The 25,095-nt window shown below is 42.7% G+C and overlaps 1 protein-coding gene across 1 annotated transcript in view; it reads right to left on the bottom strand.

Annotated features, from left to right (window-relative positions):
- Window positions 1-916: 916 nt before the first annotated feature.
- LCT (lactase) overlaps window positions 917-25,095 on the bottom strand; it is a 31,379-nt gene continuing 7,200 nt past the window's right edge. The window contains 13 exon segments of the mRNA XM_029910558.1: window positions 917-1,884; window positions 2,731-2,965; window positions 4,932-5,155; window positions 8,460-8,594; window positions 10,665-10,774; window positions 11,283-11,485; window positions 12,415-12,613; window positions 13,992-14,282; window positions 14,499-14,767; window positions 16,424-17,986; window positions 21,605-22,250; window positions 23,029-23,726; window positions 24,439-24,561. Coding sequence (XP_029766418.1) covers window positions 1,662-1,884; window positions 2,731-2,965; window positions 4,932-5,155; window positions 8,460-8,594; window positions 10,665-10,774; window positions 11,283-11,485; window positions 12,415-12,613; window positions 13,992-14,282; window positions 14,499-14,767; window positions 16,424-17,986; window positions 21,605-22,250; window positions 23,029-23,726; window positions 24,439-24,561 — 4,919 coding nt within the window. The 3' untranslated portion in view covers window positions 917-1,661.

A 25,095-nucleotide genomic window follows, 5' to 3' on the forward strand; every position in this document is an offset into this window, starting at 1 on the left:
TCTTGCTTCTGCAACTGCCAGCAAAACCCTGTAGTTTTTAATCCCCAAGCACTCAATAAACAGTTTTTCAAAAAACTAACAAGCAATTCCTAGTTTTGTATAAAATTTCTCTGTGGGATAGTGTTTGAGTGTTCCTTTTATGTACACATAAACACAAAGAAAACTACACATACTTCACATAATCCATTGGATTATGTCCCTTATTTCCCAGTGGCTTTTTGCTGTGGAGCTGCTTTAACCATCTAGAATGTCACCTGCAGTAGCTTTCCTTCAAACTCAGTGAGATACAAAGTGGAGTTCTTAACAGCTACATGCAAGAGGAACCTGGTCTACACCTAAGAATTGCTAAAGGCGTGATAAGTGTCTGCCCAAGTTTCATCAGTGTATCATCATGTCTTTAGTTTAACCAGAGCAACTTCTATGTACAAACTCTTAATCTATAACTTACTTCTTTTGTGCTTAAACAAGTTCATTTGCATTATCTTCTCTTGTTTTACTTTGGACAGAGATGAAAATGCTGTTGCCCAAGAACTGTTAGTAACCAGGCTGAAAGACTATTAGCTTAATTTTTCTAATAAAAACAGAAAGGGACTCCAGCTGTAAATGTTTAATAAGGAGGAGACCAACTTTGAATGAGTAGGGTGAGTGATGGAAGCAAACACAGAAATTTACCACAACTAAACTTCAAGTTTTGTATGTTAAGTATAGCAAATAGATCTAAAAAATGTATGTAAGTGCTTAATACTACAAGTGATAGGTGCTATACAAAAACTCAGCAAGACCTCAATTCACTTTATCTAAAATTTTATTTTTTTCTGTTGTCACATGGTTGTTCAAACTAAAGTCTGTCCCTCTAATTTTACATTGTGTTAACTTTAACAGCGTTTAGAACCTTGGCATGTGAAAGACAAGCACAGTAAGATGTAAATTACATCATCAGTCTAATCAACTTTTTGGAAAAACTTTGTTTGAAATTCAAGGACAATTTGTTGAATGCATTCCAATTTTGTGATAGTTTGAGCTTGTCTTTAAAATTTTACACAGTGTAAATCAAACTGGATATAGAGTTCACTTTGAAGACCTTTTATAGACATGATCAAATGCTGTAATGCTAAATCAAAATAGTTGCATACAAGGGGAAGTATGCTATGCTTGTGAGGGAGTAGCTTGTGTTGCTTAACACTAGCAAAATGTCAGCAGCAGTGTCTTCCTCTAAACAAGGATGACTTACATCCAGGATGAGGGGGACAGATGCTCAAGACGAGTGATCTTACACATTTAGAAACAACAAAAGCTGTCAGGTATTATCTTTTTGGAATGTTGTACTAGTCAGTCATTTATAGTACCAACTAGCATTTGCCTTAAATTGGCTCAAGAAGAGATCTCCTCAAGTTCTTTAATTAGATCAAAAATGGTGAACAGCTTGCCAATGCTTAGTTTTGATTTAAAAGTAGGTGTACATAAATAGTTATACTATAAGTGCTAATTGGTTAGCTTTTTTTTAAATTAAGTTAATGTAAGCTAGGGACAACAGATGAAAGACCCTCTTAACAGTAGCTAACAACTACAGGTGGAATTGTGTGTCTGGCCCTTACGACTTTAAAGAAGGGAACATCTTACGTTGCGCGCGCACACACTTCAAAAATGTATATTTTACTTAACTATCCTGATGGTTTACTCACTCTTTTGGATAACTTGCCATATTTGTATGAAAAAAGCACAAGTCCTAACACACCCATCAGAGCAAAAGCAAATAGCACATAGAGTCCTATTTCTGCATTCAGTGAAGTTAAACCTAATCCCAAAAATTGTACTTTCCCACTGGACGCACTGTGCATAGACCCGATTGTGCTAGCAGTTGGTGTAGTAGTACCTGGGAAGACAAGAATTGAATATCATCAATACCTCTTCTTATGAACTACTTCATGTACACAACTATTTGATTTCTCCTCACTTATTCATAGCTCTTTGAGGGCAGCTAATCAGTATGCTGTTTTACAACAGGTGGGGGAAGATAAATTAATAATTGGTCATTTTAATTTGGACATTTAAGACCATTCAAAAGGAGATTCACCCCTCTCTCTCAAAAAAAAGTTTAATATTAATCTAGCACCAATCATTAGATTATACAGCCTTTATGTTCACATAACTCTCAGAAACCACTTTTGAAAATACCAGATAAAATATTCAGAAGTTATTTTGTTGCACAGTCTCATCTTCACTCTCTGCCATGCTTAGGGCAGAGATCATTTTCTATTGGATAGGAAAGTGTTTCATTTAAAGAGTCTCACATTCTCCAAAGAATGCTAGATCCCTATGTTTTGAAAAGCATCACATATACCAAGGCTGCCATATAAGTATTACATACTGTATAAATTAGCTCAACTGGTTCTAGGGGTTTTGGACCTAACTTCTCTGTGGACTGAAATTCCTAGTTTTGACAATATTCTCAATCTGCAGCAAAAGTTTTTCTTCATTCATAAAAATGTAAAGTAATATTTTAAGGTGTATGCAGAAGCCCCATGTAGTTCAACATAAACATCCGTTCCCTGTGTATTCACCAATAATAGCTCAGTTAGCAACTACTGTAACTGAGTCCCTAATTTGGATTATGCTGGGGCTGCAGGGAATTCTACAAAGTAATGTACTTTATTACATAAATGTAGAAATCATTAGGATGCTCTTAGCCATTAATATTAATCCCTATGTTCTGTTTCTAGTTAGTTACCTTCAGGCTGTGGCTGGAGACACAAATGTGGTCCATTTGCTGGGTCTGGGAAACCATTACATAGTATGATTGATGAATAATATTTTGAAGATTCTCTGGGAATCCTGGGCAGATTGGGATCAGTGTAGTTGATGTAATACAAACCAAATTTTTCAGCAAAGCCTGTTGCCCATTCAAAGTTGTCCATCAGAGACCATGCAGTGTAGCCTCGGAGATCAACACCATCAAGTACAACAGCTGTTGAGATGCACCAAATGTGAAAGCATGATCATGTAGGTATTTAACAAGCCTTAAAATAAGTTATATTTATCTTGGCATCTGTCAAAATGGAAGGCAATTCAGTATGCTGCCTAAGTGACATGCATAGCACAGTTGCCAACCTTCACGTGGTAAATAAGCCAAAAATCAAGCTAATCCCATTTCAAAACAAGCCAATCCCTAAGAACCCCAATACTCTATGTGACTAGATCCCTCCGGCATGCCATCTGGGACTGTGGCGGGCCCACTGTGCACCCCTGACGCTCTCCCCACATTGCCCCTGCTTGCCGGGAGCCAATCAAAAAAAAGAAGCTACAAGCCAAAAAGCAACTCAAGCCAAAACCAAGCCCAATTTCTGCATTTTTTTTTTTTGGCATATTTGATCATAGTGTTGGAGGAATTAGTTACTTATATCCCCAGGTTTCATACCTCACAACCTATCCTTAATTCTAGTTCAGAACTAGCAGTTAAAGGGAAATCCTTATTTCATTCACTTTGTTTATCTTTTATGTGTAACTTAGGGATTGAACCAGTACTCTTTGATGGCTGGTATCTTGTGCTCCAGAATCTAAGTTGTCAGTTAAAAAAAGTGAAGCTCTTTCAAACTGTGAAGAAAGCCTTCACGTTGCAGTGTATAAACCGCTCCTGTGATATCCCCCAATAAAGAGGACATCTCATATTTTGAACAGCTGCATGATCTTCCATCAGTACTCTCATCTGGGCATGTCTAAGGCAGTATTGCCAACTCTCACACTATTTTCACAGTTGATGAGCTCTTGCTCCCCTTGCAAAATTAATCCTGGTGAAAGCCAGCAGAGTTCCTCCCCACTCTGCTCACTGTTCTAACAGGAAGGGAAGAGGGACAAAGAGCCCAGCATGGTTCTGTTCCCTTCTGTGAGCAATTGGACAGGACAATGCCTCAATCCCTCTCCCTCCTTCTGGGAAGGGATTGAGGGTACCCTGCTACAACTTCCCAATTCTGAGAGAGAGGAATGAAGAACCCCAGGAGGAAGAAAACTGGGGACAGAATTAATTGCTGGGCAGGGGACAGGCAGATGTTGGGGTGAGAAATCCTGGAGCAGGAGCCAAAATCATCTTGCCCAATAGATTTAGTTTTCACACAAATACTGGGGATGGGCAGGGGGAGTTTAACAAAATCAAAACAGACCAAAAAACACAATATGGTCTTTTATAATCTCAGGATTTATGATCTCTTGAGGTTAGCAATGCTGCAGTGGGGACAGCTTGGAAGAATACCACTTCACCACCACCACCCCAGTTGCCCACTGCTATAATTAACATCAAATAACAGCAGGTAGTACTGACTATAGGCTAGTATGTGTTTACACAGATGAGGTATTAAATAGCAACATGACAACTGATCTTAATTCTCATCAAACCATTCTTTGAGCAGACAGTTAAACCATAAGCTACTGTGAACAACAGTTCTGAATGGCAAAGCGAACGGTCACAATAGATGGGAGTCTGAACAAGGGTCTAGCTCACTGAGGACCACTGGAGGCTAAGTACACTGCAGCAGTAATGCAGATATATGGTATAGTTGGTGGTGCTGGTCTCAGACACAGCAACGCTTAGTGCTCCATCAGGGAAACCTGAACAAAAGGACGAGCTCTCTCTGCAGTTGTGATTAGGTACATCATAGGCAAACAGAGTATGATGCAACATACAGGGGCAAAGAACAAAAGTCCAGAATTAGGTGGCAAGTGCTTGAAGTTACTGGTCTTAATTCTGTACTGAGTTAATGGCTTGTGGAGGGCTAGAGCCCCTACTATTTGGCCTCTGCCAGCACTGGGCACAGGAGACTGGGACTGCTGAGAGACAAGATGACAAGACCCAAGAACCTTGATGATGCTAATGTTACTTGAACTAAGAACAAGCACTACGTTATAAGTTTCCTGGTAAAATATGAAAGCATAGTTCTGACCTTTTAATGCTTCATTAATGTAACTCTTGTAGTAGTGTATTCGCCAAGTGTCATTGAAGCCTAGATCTCCACGTTCAGAAATCCCATTTTCAGTAACATAAATTGGAGGGTTATTATACTCTTCTTTTATCCACCTCAGGATCTTTCTGAAGCCAAAGGGGGTCACCTTTAACCAGAAGGAACCAGAGCCCAGCCAGCTCCGGTCTGTTACTGAAGCTACCCCCCTGTGGATGAGAATCAGAATGTAACAATGATAAAACACCTTATTCTGCCAACTCCCAAGCTTAGGCCAAGGATCAAATTGTACATTATTATTTATTTGTATTACAGCAGTGCCTAGAGGTTCCAGTCAGGGCTTTGTGCTAGGCCCACTACAGACACACGGTTCCTTCTCTGAAGAGCTTACTGTCTCAGAGTCAACAGTATATGCTCTATAGAAGTGCCTGGGATAACTTCATGAACAAGAAATATTAACAGATCACATGAATGGCTGCCCGACAAATTCTACCCTTCAACTTCTGGGTCTTTGGGACTGAAGTAACAGACGCAGTAATAAGATTGAAGCTGGCAGTCATCACCAAGACCTGCCGCTGGTTGAGGAGAATGTTCTGGGAATCAGGCAGCACATATAAGGGAGAAGAGACCGAGGTAGCATTGGCAAGACAGCAGAAATGAAAGGAAGCAGGGAACTGGGTAGCATTTGAAGGTTGAGAGAACCACCAGGGGGCAGGGAAGGAAAGGAGCCTGAGGGGAGAGAGGAACAGAGCAAATGATTTTTGTTTAAAAAAAAAAAAAATTGGGGGATGAGGGGGAGATATGGGGGTGAAATAAAAACCTAAAAGATTCGTCTTGCAAAAGGTGGGACAAAGAACAAAATTTAATTAAAGACAGTAACACAAATAACTTTCTTCTAGCATTACTTTTCCCCAGGTAAGCAGTTGCTGGGGTGGCCTGGAGAATGAGGTGTGATCGGGTGTTGGGAGGTGAACCTCACTAGTCTATTAAGATGTGGTTCACCTTGAAAGAGCCTGAGAGCCACTGGCTTAAGCTATGTCAAAAACTGACCCTAACCCTACAATAACCCAATCTAGTTTTAATGTTCTCTTGGAGGTTCTATCATGTATAGCAAAATACTTTAGAACCTCCAAGAGAGCGTGTGTGTTCAATCCTGCATTCCTTATGCATCAACAGCAATTTTGGGGACACAAACAATGCAGGACTGAGTCTATAGTGTATACAGTTTTTTGGTTAAAATTACAGAAGGGTTCAAGTTTCAAAGATATGGACAGGTTTCAGAGAGCTACTGAGTTCAGGGGAGTTTCTATGTACACCCGATTAAAACTCAAAAAAGCAAAAAATAGACATAAAATACAGAGTACCAAATGTGACAGGGTTTTTCGGCAGTCTTTTAAATCATTTGTGGAGGATGCTTGTGAGCTCTAAAGATCCCTCCCCTCTATGTGATGTGCCCCCATCCTCATGCTTGCTTGTTGAGAGCTCTTCTCAAGTCCAGTTTGATATAGTTTAAGGCAGTGGTTAACATTTTCACTGATAGCAGGGGTGATACTGGTAATTCATTTTCCTCTCCATGTAGGTAGATAATTCCCTTAACTCTAATGGGAATTGGGTGTAATTAGGGTGACCAGACGTCCTGATAAAATCAGGACTGTCCCGATATTTAGCTGTTTGTCCCATGTCCCGACAGATGTACGATCGGGATGCCATTTGTCCCGATATTTGGCGTGGGGTTGGACTGGTGACCCTAATGGGCAGGTGCCCTACCTGGCTCCACATAGCTCCCGGCCAGCAGGACCCAGCAGCCCCTAGGTGGAGGGGGGTCTCTGTATGCTGCGCCTGCTACGAGCGTCAGCTCCACAGCTCCCATTGGCCGGGAACCGTGGCCAATGGGAACTGCAGGGCAGGGCCTGTAGGTGCAAGCAGCGCGTAGAGCCCTCAGGTCACCCCGACCCTAGGAGCCAGAGGGACCTGCCAACCACTTCCCAGGAGCTGCCCCAGGTAAGCACCGCCTGGACCCCACCCCCGCACCTCCTCCCCCTGCCCCAGCCCACAGGTGAGGAGGTGAGCAGCAGGCGGGGAGGCCGGCCAGACACATATTGGTTTGCCTGGCCCTGTGCTGCCAGTGTGCCCCTTCCTGTTGGGGGTAGGCCACAGCACCCCCCACACCCGCTATGCCGAGAGCCCCCCCCCCCCCCCCCCCCCCCCCCCCCCCCCCAGCCCCGCACTCCCCCCCCCCCCCCCACAGCCCTCCTAGAGACTCACTCGCCCAAGCCCTATCCCATCCCATGGCTGGGAGGTGAGGTGACTGTCAGTTGGGTTGAGCCAGCAACGCGGCTGGGGCTGGAACTGGGATCATGCGCCCCTGCCCCGTGGCTTGTGTTGGGGGCTGCAGCAGGGACCATACGCCTCCCTCACATCTTCCTAGGGCTTTGCGCCCCCCTCTCCCCCATGGCTCCGATCAGGGCTGTGCGCCTGTGGCTGCCCCCCGCCCATGTGTCCTGATATTTTACTTTTGCCATCTGGTCATCCTAGGTGAAAAACCTCCTTGATCAGAGAATGTGGTCCTCTGATCTCTGTTTCTCTCTCTCATCAAGGGGGATTTATAACCAACTCTCATCGAAGTTATGGGAATTATCTACAAACTCTCTCCATATACTGATGACAAAACAGCTATTTATGTAGAACCAGATGTGGAGAGGAAAATTACCAGCATTTCCCCCTCCTATAAACCAAAAAAGTTGTTAAAAACAGCCCGTATCTGCTAATCTATTAAATATAAAACTAGGCCAGAAGGTTATTTTAATATTAAAATAAGAAGCTTTACATACTGTTTAGTATTTAAGTTGTTTCACTCTTAAAGCTTCACACTGTCGTTGGTACACGAATTCCATTATGACAAACACACATTTAAAAGACAACTATTAAGTATCTAGAAACCAGTATAGTCTGCCATCTCAAAAGCCAGAGTATATGAAGATACCATTTTCAAGATAGTCTACTCACATTTTTATATCAACTTCTGACAAACACATTTTCCTTTATTAGTGGTAGGGTGACCAGACGTCCCGATAAAATCGGGACCATTCCAATATTTAGGTGTTTGTCCCATGTCCCGACCGATCTTTGGTCGGGACGCAATTTGTCCCGATATTTTTCTCCGCCGGCAGCACTGGGTTGTTTTTTTGTGCTCCGCCGGTGGACCCTCCGCCATGTGTCCCGATATTTTCTTCCTCTCATCTGGTCACCCTAATTAGTGGTTCTGTTCTTAACTGTGCTTGCTAAAAATTCAGTGTCATAAGCTTGTGAATATGGAGCAAGGGCAGCAAGTATCACATTTATTCCCTGAATTTTGGACAGTACCCAAACTTCTGACCCAGTGAATATTTTACTAGCCCAAGTCTTGGGTGTCTAAATGTCCAAGAGCTTGTCAAGTTAATTTTTAATGTTGATCATATTGGCACAGGCTCCAGAAGTGTGTTATTTGACTATAACTTTATGCTTATGTCTTACCTATCAGCGTCGTAGGATGAGATGGCAGAAGCATAGTTTAAGTTGTATGCCAATATTGTGGTATAATGATTGAAACCAAAGAAATCAAATGTGCCTTTAATTCTCTGCTTTTCACTTTCGGTAAATTCTGGGAGTCTGCATTAAAAGGGAAAAACAAGAAAGACTTTTACTGACAAGAAAATTCCTTTTACTGGGAAATGTTTAAAGGATTTGTTTTGTGGTCAATCTCTTTTCCTTTTTAAAAACAAGTAAGTTTCAGAAAAAAATTGAATTCCCTTAAAGAAACTACATACCGGTTAGAATGTTAACAATAATGAGAAATAACTGAACTTACGCCGCCCACTGTGATTGTGAAAAGTGCTTTACAGACACCAATTTATTCAACCTAAAAGTCTCTGATGTAAGCATCATAATACCCATTTTATTGATCTGAATACTGAGAGACTTGCCCAAAGTGAGACAATGGCAGAAATGGAACTTGAACACAAGAATCTTGACACCCAACCACTTGCTCCAACCACTAGGGCACTCCTTCCCAAGCTGGGACCAGAACTCAAACATTAATGCACTACAGCCACCAAACCACACCTTTTCCAGAGCATGCTAAGCAATTTCTTCAAGACCACATCAGCAAACATTCCTTTACCTTTTCAGAGGTAAATGATCAGAAATACTGCACAGCTCAAGTGCACAGCTCTGCCAGTTTCGCTACACCATGCTATGAAAGTGAAGATGATTCACTATTTGGCCAGGGTGTTGCCAGACTCTGGGAAAGGGAAGGTGATCTGCAGCACAGAAGTTTGATGTTGCTCCCAACATCTCATGATAAAGCTGTGATAGCACAATGGATTGATGTACCATCTGGCCAGACTGGCGCCTTTGAATTAAGTTTCTTGAGTTGCCAGGCTTCAATTTTTCACAGCTGATCAATATAACATACCATTTTTAAGAGCAGTTGAAAGCAACACTCAATGCATCTGTATAGGAGCATTAGGTCTTCCACTGCAGAGCATCCAATGTACAATTTTGAGCTGCCTGTGTAATTACCCCCAAAGAAACTCTTGAAGAAAGTGATTTTATAGAAGTTCATTTTGTTTGCAAATGAGATGTGCAGAAATAGTCTTAACATTAAACCCAAAAGCAAAAGAGAACTTTCTAGGGGAATACAGCAACTCCTATAGGATGTATTTAATTAAGATGATAAATTCATTTATCCCAAATCCTCTCCATTTGCTCATTTACAGGATTAAAAGATTGTATTTACATAGGTCAGAAGTCAAGTAGGTAAAATACTCTACACAAAACAGGTCAGACGTATACAGATGGTGAGCACTTTTTTATACAAGTTTATTTGGTGTTCCTGAAAAATGGATTGAGCTACACCAGTGAATTGATGCAAGCGGGAAGGGACTGACCCTGACAAAGCTTTCCTCCTTAAAGGAGACAAGATGGGTAAATTAATATCATCTGCTGGCGAGAGAGACAAGCTTTCGAGCCACACAGAGCTCTTCTTCAGGTCTGGGAAAGGTATTCGGAGCACCACAGCTAAATGCAAGATAGAGCAGATTGTTTAGCATAAGTAGCTAGCACATATTCTAAGGGACCATTCCAGGTAGAGTGGCTAGTTAACACCACTGCAGTCATATGACAAAAAGAGGGGTTACAGATTGTTAGGGGCATTCTTCACGTCTTGGACAGCAAACAAATAAAAATGTTATTGCTAGAGTTAAGGTTTTAAACCACTTCTGGGTAACAGCTGGACTGTATAGTAGAGAAGATGTGAGTCACTACAGATTAGGAGGCACTTCTGGGATCCCACCACTGCAGAACTAAGCAGGCTAGAGAATGTTCCTTGGCCTAGCCAGGTTTATTTTAAAGGGGAAATGATTCATACGGTTTATCATCATAACCCTGAATCCCAATTCTTCATCCTCCCCATCCTTTCATAATAAATATGACACTCAGAAGGTAGTTTGTCTGCTGAGTTTTACTGGCACTGCACCTGAATTACAGTGAGGTCACTGTTTTAACCACTGTAACATAATACTTCAGAAGTAAGGGTCACTGCAAATTTATCGTAACTACTTCACCCCAGCTTTAAAATAATCATGAATATTTACTAGCCCACACATCCTTACCAGGACAGTGGAATTTTACAAGGTGGAAGTTAACGTATTTGCTCATGTCTTGTTACCAGGCGCTTACCGTGATTTGCTCAGCCCTTGGGCCAGGCTGCGCTCCCGTATCCTCGTTTTCATCACTTCATTGTAATCGCCGTTTTTGAAAATGGGATGAGCAAACCAACCACCATAAAACTAAGCCAAGGAAATATGAAAGGGGATGAGGGGTTAAATAACACGTCTCCAACTGAATGCCACGCAAGAATCTGAGCTAATATTCTACTAGCCAATGGCAAAATTTGTGCCATACCATTTACCATTTACTTTAAATGAATGAGCAAACAGAGATGCAGGGAAGTGCCTTACGTTATCAGTAAGAACAACAGGGCTGTGGTGCTGTATTTCTATTTTGGCTCTTCTCTGCTGCTTACTGTATAACTGCTCTGCTACAGGGTGTTATCAAGGAGAGGATGGGTGTCTCTGGGAGACAAAAATCTTAAGGAGGTTCTACACAATTAAAACTATTGGTACATGAAAAAGATATTGAGAGCCTCAGTGTTAGGCTTGGTTCACTGCAACAATCTGCTAGACAATGGCAAGGCAGCGATCCAGGTCAAGGCATCTCTGAATCATAGTAACTATGGGATTAGGAAAATGGGAGTGAGAAAGAGCAAAGGGTGTATTCGTGAGATCTCCTGTGTACCTGCACATATCGCTTTGCAGCGTCAATATCTTCCTGCTTGTCAGGGTTTCTTGGCTCAGCCCAGTCAGAGTTAATGGTAATGGAGATTAATCCTCCTTGTTTAGGACGGTAGGTTTCATTGTACAGATGCCAGACTTCAGCATGGGCCTTTATTAAGTTATGTCCTACTATGTAAGGAGCTTTACCTGGTCTAGCAAAGATTCCTGAAGAGAGCAATACATGAGGTGAGACAGGGCTGCTCCCACAACCAAGCCTGCTGTTTCCAGCAGAGTAACACAAAAAGAACAACTAGAACTGCCAGTAAAAGAAGAAACACCATCTCATCTGGCTCCGCAGGGGCCAAACTGCAGGGCAGAGGAGTCCAGAACAACACAGAGAGAGAATCTCTTTCCATAGGATTGAAGGAACTTTTCCCTTCCTGGAGATCCACAATGTGGGGAAGCTGCATGTCTCACTCTCCCATTAGGGGATGACTTCAAGGATGTGATGAGTGAGCACTGCAGGTTCCATACCTCACATGCAGGTGTCTCCACAGGAGGTACTGTATGGTCCTGTCTCTCTGGATAATTATGTGGCCCTCAGTACTCTAGTATTAGGGTGACCAGATGTCCCAATTTTATAGGGACAGTCCCAATATTCAAGGCTTTGTCTTATACAGGCGCCTGTTACCCCCCACCTCAATTTTTCACACTTGCTATCTGATCACCCTATCTAGTACTCAGCACCTCACAACAGATTTTATCCTTGCAATGCCCCTATTAAGTAAAACTTTACAAACCCCAATTTTATAAAACCTGTGTGTTTTCTGCATACACATTTGATTGTCCACTAGTAATTCACATTGTCATTTCCCAACCTAATATGTTGCAGAAGCAATGTTTCATTAAAAGTTCTTTGGAAACTCCCAATATAAACTAACTCCATTTTACAGCTAAGGAACTGAAGCAGAGAGACATAAAAGTGACTTGCCCAAGGTCACAAAGAAAGTCTGTGGCAGACCCAGGAATTGAACTAAGACCTTTTGAGTCCCAATTCAGTGCCTTAACCATATCATCATCCTTTGTCTCCTGAATAACCATGAACTCGCTTCTTACTCGAACCGGAGAACACAGCTTAAAGACAGTAGTCATACCTGGAGCAGATGTGCCATAGCCATAGCCAAGATTTGCGATTATATAGGGTTCATTGAGGGTTATCCAAAATTTCACTTTATCTCCCAGCCTCTGGAAAAGTAACTCAGCATATTCTTTAAATCTCTGAACTATAGTTTCATTCTCCCAACCGCCAATGTTCTGCAGGGCCTGGGGAAGGTCCCAGTGGTAAATAGTTACCTATGTAGAGAGACAGTTACAAACATCACTAGTTACTTTATGAGATAATCACGGATTCACTCTCATTCATGAAGAAATGGACAAGGGACATGACGTTACTTACGGAAGCCTGCATTATCATCACATGACTGTCGCTGACTGACAGGCATTTACATTAATTGATTTGTATCATAAAGGGAATCTCCCGAAGCCTGTATTGTGTGCAGCTCAATACAGTGGTCACTAATACACACAAATACTACTACTAATTTCTTCTACAGTCTTTTCAGACACTAGTAAAAATCCAACCCTGGAGATGTACTTATTTGTGCCAGGTTTGGATTTGATCCTTAATGTAATCAATAGTCACAATAGCCCAGTGATGGACCCAAGTGGACGACTACACCAGTTCTGGAATTGTTGTCAAAGCAAGCTAAAATTAGAATCTGGTACCTCCCCTCCCCGACCCCCACGCAATGCAAGACAGTGAATGGATAGCCCTATAAATTCAGGGATTTTAAAAAAAAAGACACCCAAGATTCCCTGAGCATCAAGCACCTCTTCTCAGCCCCGCATTTCACACCACAAGGATTGCAGCTGGAAAAACCACAAGATATGGTTTCTCTTTACCCTTTTAAATAAAATTCCTATTTTTTGCTAGGCTGAGACATTCACGTGCTTAACGTTTGAAGGGGAAAATAAACTTTGATTCTGTTATTTACAAAGATAGGGGCCAATCCTGCAAGACTTCTGAACAACCTCAACTCCCCCTGAAGTCCATAAAAATTGAGAGAGTTCAGCAACTCTTTGGACCGGGGCTCAGGGACGACTGCACATGGCAATTTGAGAGAATGAAAAATTTTATTTTTGGTATCAAATTGTTATTAACCACTTTTTATGAGATTCACAGTCCAAGCATCATTATTTGCTGCAATGAAGACTGATGTTAGGTATTAGGTAAAATTTTCTAACTAAAAGGGTAATTAAGAACTGAAATAGGTTACCTAGGGAATCCCCCACGCTTGAGGTTTTTAAGAAAAGGTTAGACAAACAGCTGTCAGGGTGGCCTAAGTGTTCTTAATCCTGCCTTAGCATGGGGGACTGGACAAGATGACCTCCTGAGAATCATAAAAATGTACGGCTGGAAAGTCTGTACTGTCATACAGGTGAAAAGTCATATGCATAAAAAAGCCCAATATGGCTGAAAAACTGAAAAATTGGATGGTAACAGACTGCAAATACCAATGATGATTGAACCTGGTAATATTCTAAACAAAAAGACCTCTCAACCATGCTAGTAGCTGTGTCCATTGCTTCACACTGACAACTGACATTCTAGGCTTCAAAATGACACACAGACAGTGACAATCCTGAAATCTTCTTATATATAGATGTTTACCTGAGGTTTAATATTAGATGCAACGAGAGCATCAATAAGCCTCTCATAGTAGTTTAATCCAGCTTCATTTACACGCTTTGTAGTTCCATCTGGGAGAACTCGGGGCCAGGAAATTGAAAAGCGATAGTGAGACACTTGTAGAGCTTTCAGACTAGCCAAATCCTTCTCAAGCTTGTGGTAGCTGTCACAAGCTACATCTGCATTTTCATCATTGCTAATTTTCAAGGGAGTATGAGCAAACTGGTCCCAAATGCTAAGTCCTTTCCCATCTGCTCTCCAGGCTCCTTCAATCTATAATTATATAAAAACAAGTTATCTCCTGATTTTGAAGTTAAATTCCCATTTTAGGACACACTTTATTCTTAAGTGTTTTTGCATTCCCTAGTCTATTAGCTATTATAAGCTCCTCCAATTTTACTAAATCCCAGTTTTATGAACGCTTTGAGTGTCCTCTGAAACAATCAATTGTTCACTGGTAATATACAGATGACATTATGATCTCCTAACCTGATATGCTGCTGTTGCTACGCTCCATGAAAAATTCTTTGGAAATTCCCCATATAAAAACTCATCCTCTTTTGGTAATGGGATCCCGTTGTTACGTATGACTTCAGCATAGTACACAGCAGAGCGTTTGGGGGTCCTTGGCCTGTTGGGATTTTCAAAATCAACTTGGTGCAGTCCAAACCTGGCACTGTAACCATACAACCATTCAAAGTTGTCCATGAGAGACCAAGCAACATATCCTCGAAGATTAACGCCATCCAACTTGTAGGCTGAAAATATTTAAAAAAAACAAAACAAAACAGTTGGTTGGATAACATACGTGATAGAACAGAATCAGTGAAGTATCCTAATGTAAACTATAAGGTATTGCAAAGGATTCACGTGTGAACATGAACACTAGATGAATCATACACCCCTTCAGAAAGTGGGACTAGAACCCTCGTCCTCAAGCTAAAGGAGACCTTCCTTAGCTAGTATCTTTAGAAGCGTCCCTTACTATTTGGGTGGGCCAGTCCCTAGAGGGCAATATCATATACACAAAGTCAGTACATTACAGCCTGGTTTACCAATTGGCATTATCAGAAGATAATGAAGGCTCCGGTGTCTTTTCTGTTTGTTCTAGTTTAGAGATGGGAGGGAAAAAAAGACAAAACCCTGAATCTGAACACCCCTAAAGTTTCTCTCAAAGTCCAGAGCTGAGATTCATGGCACAGCGTCATCTCTAGTTTAGTTACCTCAGTTAAAATCATCATCAACTCCCCTTTTCCCCATTAAGGCCGGTGCGTAGAAAAATCAAGGCTCCATGCCCCAGATCCGCAAGGCTGCACTAAATGATGCCTAGCTGCAGCAGTTCCCCAAGGGTCCATTCTACAGCCAGTGGTTCAGCATTTTTTAGACAATTCCCCTTCTCCTCTGACACTCTTACACCACGGGGTCTGGGGTGGTACAGGCTGGCTCTTTCACACCTGGAGATTCCCCCAAACCATGGGAATCCCCAACATGCTGTTTAAGCTAACTTTTCAGCTCATAAGCAACAGAGGGTCCTGTGGCACCTTTAAGACTAACAGAAGTATTGGGAGCATAAGCTTTCGTGGGCACTTCTTCTTACCCACGAAAGCTTATGCTCCCAATACTTCTGTTAGTCTTAGGCCTGGTCCACACTAACCCCCCACTTCGGACTAAGGTACGCAAATTCAGCTACGTTAATAACGTAGCTGAATTCGAAGTACCTTAGTCCGAACTTACCGCGGGTCCAGACGCGGCAGGCAGGCTCCCCCGTCGATGCCGCGTACTCCTCTCGCCGAGCTGGAGTACCGGCGTCGACGGCGAGCACTTCCGGGATCGAGCCGGGATCGATTTATCGCGTCAAGACAAGACGCGATAAATCGATCCCAGAAGATCGATTGCCTGCCGCCGAACCAGGAAGTAAGTGTAGACGTACCCTTAAAGGTGCCACAGGACCCTCTGTTGCTTTTTACAGATTCAGACTAACACGGCTACCCCTCTGATACTTTTCAGCTCATGGAAGGGACAACGGAAGTGAAAGCTTCCTAATTCAGAACCACCATTGGATGGTAATTGCCAGCTATTCGGGCCCGACTCAATATATCCATCCAAGAAGCATCAGCCAGCATGGCATAAGAGAAGGGAAAGAAGGGTAAATGAACAAGAAGGGAAGGTGAGCATAGAGGAGCTGAGAAAGCTCAATTTTTGTTTGTAAAACTATTTCCAGGGTGACCTCCAATTTAGACCTGGCAAGCTGCACATCTCATTCTAAGCATCTTCAGTTCCTGATGTGTTAGGGAAGACAAGGGATGCTTATCTTTTAAAAGACATTCCTCACTGGGAGAAAAAGCAGGCCTAGAGCCCATGATGGTGGAAATCTTTCATCATCATGCTAGCACTACTATAAATAACCCCAATACCTTTCAGAGCTTCATCGATGTATGTTTTGTAGTAAAATATCCGGTTCATGTCATCAACATCAGATTTGGTCTGTGTTCCCACCCCATTTTCAGTTACATAAATTGGGGGATTGCCATATTCCTCTTTAATCCAATTCAGCAGCCTCCTGAGACCCCAGGCTACAGCTCTCATTCCTGTAATTGCTGAGGTAGGCCAGGATGAATCAACCTCCTCCAATCGCTCCTGGTCATCCTCATAAGAGAATGGTTTTAGCCTGGTGGTCTTATGCTTTATAATTTTGGAGGTGTAGGTGTTGAAACAGAAGACATCGGCTGTGCCCCTGATGTATTCTCTCTCCTCCGCTGTGAAAGCTGGCAGACGGGAGGATGGCAAGTTCTGTAGCTCACTCCTGTTCCCTACTGTCCATTTCATGGCCTCTGGGTAGTCCCCATTTTTGAAAATTGGGTGTGCGAACCACCCTAGCATAAACTGCAGATAGCGATCTGCTGCTTCCACATCTCTGGGATCATCCAGTGTCTTTGGTTCAACCCACTCAATGTTGAGGCTCAAAGAAATAACCCCTTTCTGACTGACTCTGTATTTACGGTCATACGTATGGTAAACCCTGGCATGAGCTTTTAGTAACGTGTGTGTAATCTTATAGGGAGTGTGACCTGGATTATCCTTCACATTTGGTGGAAATTGTCCTAACCCATATCCAGCCCATGCAATGACGAAGGGTTCATTAAAGGTCATCCAAAATTTCACTCTGTCTCCAAAAGTCTGGAAACAGAAGTCTGCGAAACTATCAAAAAGTTCAATCAATAAATTGTTCTCCCAGCCACCAATGTCCTGGAGAGCCTGAGGCAGATCCCAGTGGTACAGAGTGACCATAGGAGTGATATTTCTTGCAGTCAAACCACTGATAAGTCGGTTGTAATAATCAACCCCATGGCTATTTATGGAATCATTTCTTCCACTAGGAAAAATGCGAGACCAAGACAGAGAGAAGCGATAGCTCTTTACCCTTAAAGCTGTCAGCATGTAAAGATCTGCAGCTAATTTGTTATAGCTATCACAAGCTATATCTCCAGTCTCATTATTTTTTACGTTCCCTGGAATGTGGGTGAAGTTATCCCAAATGCTAGGCCCTTTGCCATCCTCATCCCAACCTCCTTCAATCTGGTAGGCAGAGGAGGACACACCCCATGTAAAATCATTTGGGAAGGTTCCATAGAAGTACATGTCCCTTTCAAACTTAGTTTGGGGTGAGAATTTTTCCCAAACAACTTTTGCCTTTGAAGGTACGTCAGACGCTGGTAAACTGAGTAACCTTGGTGGTGGGGGTGAATTACACGTCAGTGACTGAAGAGATCTGTCCATGACTTCTTTGGGGAAACCATTGTTTTCAATAACACTGGAGAAGAAATATGCTGACTCCTTTGGTGTCCTTTGTCTGTTGCCATCTTCAAAATTCACGTGATGTAGTCCAAATAGTTGACTGTAACCCATTGGGCCTTCAAAGCCATCAATCAGGGATCGAGCAATATATGTCTGAACATCAACTGCATCTAGCTTTATAGCTGTTAAAATACAATAGAGAAATATGTTAGACTTTGAATATTTTTCTGGACAATGGGCAATATTACACAAAGGAACAAACAAGGATAACAGTGTGAACAAGGATAACAGTGACACACCAAGGATGCATCATGAGGCTAAAGACCAAAGTATCTCATGTATCTGAGACCACCAGTAACCATAACACATTGTAATTAATCTCTGTACTGTGCAGATAGATGACAACACGGATATATATGTCAATATATATTGCGTGGAGGACAGAATCTAGGATCTTTTGAGTCCAAAAAACCTGGCCCATGTGCCACCTGTTAGGAACAGGACTTTTCTTTATAAAGCAACCACTAGGAGGCAGTGATAAATGCACTCACTATCCTGTATTTTTAGAATACCTAGAGCATGATGATTTTTTCATTAGTTGTTCTTAGAAATTAAAAATATTAAGTTTTTAATTTTTTTTTTTAAATTTGAGATGTACTTGCTCAAAGAAAAGGAACTGTGTTAATATTGTGAATATGTTTCCCCTAGCTCTTTTCCTTTTTTATTTAAGAAAGAATCTCAAGTCTCCCTGGCTGAGTGTTTCCAGGGCTGTAATCTATAACTTGTTTATCACTGAAAATGATGATTCATAGAATCATAGAATATCAGGGTTGGAAGGGACCTCAGGAGGTCATCTAGTCCAACCCCCCAGCTCAAAGCAGGACCAATTCCCAACTAAATCATCCCAGCCAGGGCTTTGTCAAGCCGGGCCTTAAAAACCTCCAAGGAAGGAGATTCCACCACCTCTCTAGGTAACACATTCCAGTGCTTCACCACCCTCCTAGTGAAATAGTGTTTCCTAATATCTAACCTAGACCCCCCCCCCCACTGCAACTTGAGACCATTGCTTCTGGTTCTGTCATCTGCCACCACTGAGAACAGCCGAGCTCCATCCTCTTTGGAACCCCCCCTCAGGTAGTTGAAAGCAGCTATCAAATCCCCCCTCATGCTTCTCTTCTGGAGACTAAACAATCCCAGTTCCCTCAGCCTCTCCTCATAAGTCATGTGCTCCAGACCCCTAATCATTTTTGTTGCCCTCCGTTGGACTCTTTCCAATTTTTCCATATCCTTCTTGTAGTGTGGGGCCCAAAACTGGACACAGTACTCCAGATGAGGCCTCACCAATGTCGAATAAAGGGGAACGATCACGTTCCTCGATCTGCTGGCAATGCCCCTACTTATACAGCCCAAAATGCCGTTAGCCTTCTTGGCAACAAGAGCACACTGTTGACTCATATCCAGCTTCTCGTCCACTGTGACCCCTAGGTCCTTTTCTGCAGAACTGCTACCTAGCCATTCGGTGCCTAGTCTGTAGCAGTGCATAGGATTCTTCCGTCCTAAGTGCAGGACTCTGCACTTGTCCTTGTTGAACCTCATCAGGTTTTTTTTGACCCAATCCTCTAATTTGTCTAGGTCCCTCTGTATCCGATCCCTACCCTCCAGTGTATCTACCAGGCCTCCCAGTTTAGTGTCATCTGCAAACTTGCGGAGAGTGCAGTCCACACCATCCTCCAGATCATTAATAAAGATATTAAACAAAACCGGCCCCAGGACCAACCCTTGGGGCACTCCGCTTGAAACCGGCTGCCAACTAGACATGGAGCCATTGATCACTACCCATTGAGCCCGACGATCTAGCCAGCTTTCTATCCACCTTACAGTCCATTCATCCAGCCCATACTTCTTTAACTTGGCGGCAAGAATACTGTGGGAGACCGTAACAAAAGCTTTGCTAAAGTCAAGGAATAACACATCCACTGCTTTCCCCTCATCCACAGAGCCAGTTATCTCATCATAGAAGGCAATTAGGTTAGTCAGGCACGACTTCCCCTTGGTGAATCCATGCTGACTGTTCCTGATCACTTTCCTCTCCTCTAAGTGTTTCATAATTGATTCCTTGAGGACCTGCTCCATGATTTTTCCAGGGACTGAGGTGAGGCTGACTGGCCTGTAGTTCCCCGGATCCTCCTTCTTCCCTTTTTTAAAGATGGGCACTACATTAGCCTTTTTCCAGTCATCCGGGACCTCCCCCGATCGCCATGAGTTTTCAAAGATGATGGCCAATGGCTCCGCAATCACATCCGCCAACTCCTTTACCACCCTCGGATGCAGCGCATCCGGCCCCATGGATTTGTGCTCATCCAGTTTTTCTAAATAGTCCCGAACCACTTGTTTCTCCACGGAGGGCTGGTCACCTCCTCCCCATACTGTGCTGCCCCATCCAGCAGTCTGGGAGCTGACCTTGTTTGTGAAGACAGAGGCAAAAAAAGCATTGAGTACATTAGCTTTTTCCACATCCTCTGTCACTAGGTTGCCTCCCTCATTCAGTAAGGGGCCCTGACTTTCCTTGACTTTCTTCTTGGCAAGGCACAATTTGTTGTACTTACAAGAGGCGGGAGGGAGAAAAATCAAATTAGTTTTCTATGTGCATAGATTTAGATAGTTCCAAAACTCAGCTATAAGCTGGCCCAACAACCTAGTCATGGTGAGCTGTGCTACCATGTGGGAGATTTTCAAAGGCACAAGTGGCTCTTTGGTGCCTAACTCCCTTCACAAGTCAATGGGAATTAGGTCCCTAAGGACTATTTGTTCCTTTCAAACCCCCGCTTTTGATTCCTTCTTCTGCCCTCTTGCTTCCTAAGCCAACATGTTTATATTTTGAAGGTCAAGTGTCTTTAGCCATTGCAAGTGTACCGCTCTCTTATGGACCTACTACTATATTGAGACAGAACTGTCATGTAAATTCAGTGCTGACTGGACTTTCCTGGAGAAAGAAGTCCTGTAATTAACCACAGAACATGTATAGTAGGGGCAGCAGTGCCAGCTTCCTCACACTGCCCTACCAAGGTGCATCCACCTACAACCAGCAGGGAATCTCTACTCAGATCAGAGAGTAGTTCACTTGCCTTATGCATTCAGTCCTCAACCTTTCTATGGAGATTACCAACAGGGGTAGGTCACCAATCACAGTTATCAAAGGACAATTTTCAGTCATTCTTGTAAATTGGGGATAATGATACTGAGCTGCTTTGTAAAGCACTTTACATACACACACACACACACACACACACACACACACACACACACACACACTTCTGTGAATGATGTTTTCATACTCCAGGCAGGGATATGCCAGGCTTCTGCACTTTGGCCCTGATCCTGCAAGGAGATCCAATCTGGTGGATTCAGACAGTTGCCTGGTACCACATTAACTTCAGTAGGGCTTTGTATAAGGACAAGGGTCTTCCCACAGAGCTCAGTGCAGGTTTGGGCCCAAGTCTGCCTGCCTTCCATAGTATGCACATAGAGAGATATGGTGGGGGAGGTAATATCGATTATTAGACCAACTTCTGTTGGTGAAAGAGACGTTTTTGAGCTTACACAGAGCTCTTCTTCAGGTCTGGGAAACATATTCAGGCCTGGTCTGTGGGATCAAGTCACATCTAGTGGCTGCAGTTGGCAGAGGATGTAGCTTTAATGGTACCACACAAGTGGGAATGTTCACAGGTTGTCACAAGTTAAAGTGAAAACACTGGCCCAATTAAATAACATTTAACCATTTAAAAACAAATACTGCATACCTTTCAGAGCCTCGTTGATGTACAGCCTGAAATAATCCATTCTCTTCGTGTCATTAATAACATCCCCTCCATCTTCTGTGGGCACACCATTCCCTGCTATGTAAATTGGGATCCTAGTCCCTGTATATTCCTGGGAAACAAACTTCAACAGCCTTCTCAGCCCCCAAGGGACCACTCTGATCCAAGATGAGGCAGTCTGTGGCCAAGAAGGATCAACATGTTGGGAAAAGTTCACAACATTCTCATAGGCTGGAATACAGGTGTCATTAACCGCAGTGCTGATCAGTCTGGAAGTGTAATGAGAAAGACCAAAGAAATCTGCAGTTCCTTTCACTATGGACTTCTCTTCCTCACTAAATGAAGGGAGGATGGCAACTGGGATAGAGCACTGCTGGTTCTTCTGTTGGATCTGGGACTTCAGGATATCTGGATAGTCTCCATTAACAAATATAGGGTGAGCAAACCAGCCTAGCATGAAATGCATGTAGCGCTCAGCTGCCTTCACATCCTCAGAACTTGTTGGGGTCTTGGGTTCAGCCCAATCTGAATTCAACACAATTCCCACCTTACCATGCTGTTGGGAACGATATCGGTCATCATATAAGTGCCAGGCTTTTGCATGCGCCTTAATAATTGAGTGAGCCACCTTGGGAGAGAAGGAGGAGGGAAGCGTGTCACAGCACTGCACACGGGTTTGGAACCAGCAGTTTAAGAACTTTTAGACATGAAGATTAAGTACATATAAAAATTAAACATTCCTACCCAACATAAAACCCCAGTCAAGTTCATAGAAAGTGCTACATAAAACTAGTTTGAATCAAATGAGGAAAGAAACCTCTCCTGCCACCTTAGCCGCAAATGCAGATTCAAGCTTTGAGGTTTGAAGAAGTTCAGTCAACTTATTTCATAGCTCTGACAAGCAATGTTAAGAAGCTGCCACATTCCAACCCAGATACACCTTCAATTCAGTTGCAAGTGGAGTCTTCTCTCTATGTATAGGCCATTGCACAAACACATGGCAGGATATAGTACCTGTCCTGAATGTCTCGCAACCTAAGGTTGGGTTTTTCAAATCGCACTCCCATTGAAATCCAACTTCTTTTGGCCTCTTTGAAAATCCCAGCCTAAAATGATGAGTGATGTGGCTTTGGGAGGAGAGGGATACAATCAAATACATTCAATCTCTTTGTTTTGCTACAATTAATTATTAACCCTTTATTTACCCATCAATCTAGCCCTTGCTAATTAGTGGATTTCTTATAAGTGTTGCAGTACGGATATGTCTTGAGAGCGCACTGGCCTTACATACAGATCATTTGAGATTTCTCCACCACCAGGACACAGAATCAACACAAACAGAATGTTATCAAAGAAAAAGCACAACTACAATAGCCCCAAGAATGCAGGCTCCTCTTTGTGGGTACCTTATAAGATGCTACTCCTGGATCAGTGATTCCCGGGGGATGCTGTCCAGTGCCATAGCCAGCGTAGCTAATGACCCACGGTTCATGGAAGGTAATCCAAAATTTAACCCGATCCCCAAAGGTGGCAAAGCAGAAGTCTGCATAGTCGGCAAAAGTATCAATAATGCTTTCATTCTGCCATCCACCGAGATCTTGCAGTGTTTGTGGGAGGTCCCAGTGGAACAAGGTCACCATGGGCTCAATATTAGAGTCCAGTAAGCGGTTTATCAATTTATTGTAGTAATTTACACCTTGGGGGCTGAAGCTGTTTCTAATGCCAGTGGGAAAAATCCTGGGCCAGGATATAGAAAACTTGTACAGCTTCGACTGAAGACCCCTGAGCAGGTAAACATCATAGTCAATTTTGTGGTAACTGTCACATGCCACATTTGCGGTCTGATTCATGTGGACATGACCTTGCTGCCCAAACCAGTCCCAAATACTCTCTCCTTTTCCATCCTCGGCCCAGCCTCCTTCAACGTTAAAGGAACCAGTGGATGTGCCCCAGAGGAAACCACTTGGGAAAACATCATGCACAAAAGTGTCTCTCTCCAATTCAGACTGGTTAGCAAAAGTTTCCCAAACTGTTTGATAGGAGGAGAGAGGAGCAAGAGCAGCAGCCTGGCCCTCTTGTAGTCTTTTTTGGATAGTCGTATTAGCTATATGGGGACTAGGGATTTAAGGGAAAAAAAAAAAAAGTTAAAACAGTCACAATTGGTGGCATTATTACAGATTGCAGACTATAAGGCTAACAAATAGTCATTCATTTCTTTTTTAGCTCCAACGTACTAGCTACATTGTGGTGTTTTAATGCTCTAATCAATCCAATGGTCAATTGTCTGTCACTTCTGATGTACAATTGACTAACTCTGCAGACTTGCACAAGAGACATTTCTAAGCCAACATTTTGGGTGTGTATGGCACGTTTGACTACACCTGAGTCAAAGATGAAGACAAAACCCTTGTGGCGCATACTGATTCCATGAGCACTGCACTCACTAAACTATGTAGATCATGAAACCCACAAGGGCTAAATTTGTAATGTGAGGCGCTTACAGTAATGAATGATGCTAGTGCAGTTCTCAAAGCCCCCCTGTACAAAGCCAGCTACTATACACACTTGTGTATAATCCAACTAGCCTCACATGAATGGCAATGCCTTTTTGAAGATGTTTTATTGTAAAACGTAGCGATGGGGTCAGGTTCTACAGGAGTACAAGATACTCCGCTGGTTCTGATGCAATCTCGACGTATGAGGAAGAAAGAAATGCAGAGCATTTCTAGTTAAAAAGAAATTGCATTTAAAAATGATTTGACATAGCATGTTTACTGAAGGACACCACCTGTCTAGCATACTGTCTTCTACAGGACATGAGAGTTTACAAGACTTCACTTAAGGAACAAAAACTGTGTACCTAATTTTATGAACTGATGAGTAGTTTAAGAATTCATTAACATCATATCCTATTGCCAATGCCTTGTCTTGATTAATTGCTGAAAAAGACAAGAAGAGAAAAACACAACTCAGTTGCAAGAAAACATGTGACTTCTGATATTAGCCAGTTCAGTTCCCCATGATATGTACCTGATAAACGCTTGGGTATGTATAGATTTGTCTAAGTGCTAACAAGCTACAAGAAAAGCCTCTCCCCTAGCTACTTTGTATTGTTATCCCATTCTCATTTTTGCACCTTCTTTTATTCTCACCTTTTACCTTAACAGTAAAACTAGTGATGACCTGTGGCTTTATGGTAAGCACTCAAGTTTATGGTAAGGATAACACTTTCAGGCAGGCAATTTCAGGATTGCTTTGGGAGAGTGAGAATAGTGATCTTTGTTTTGTACAATTTTGGTAAAATAACAGCAGTTACATCCCCCTCTCACTCATCCCTCCTCCCACACCGTGGCAGTTTTAACGAAACTCGGGTTGATGCATGTGCAACTCAGCCAAATGACCATTGGCATAGCCCTCCAGGCTGGCAGTTAGTCAGGTATGTGGGAGAGGTTCTGGAGAAGTGATGCTCTGTC

This window comes from Terrapene carolina, unplaced genomic scaffold (assembly GCF_002925995.2).
Source record: "Terrapene carolina triunguis isolate 2854851 unplaced genomic scaffold, T_m_triunguis-2.0 Scaffold62, whole genome shotgun sequence".
Classification (NCBI taxonomy): Eukaryota; Metazoa; Chordata; order Testudines; family Emydidae; genus Terrapene; species Terrapene triunguis.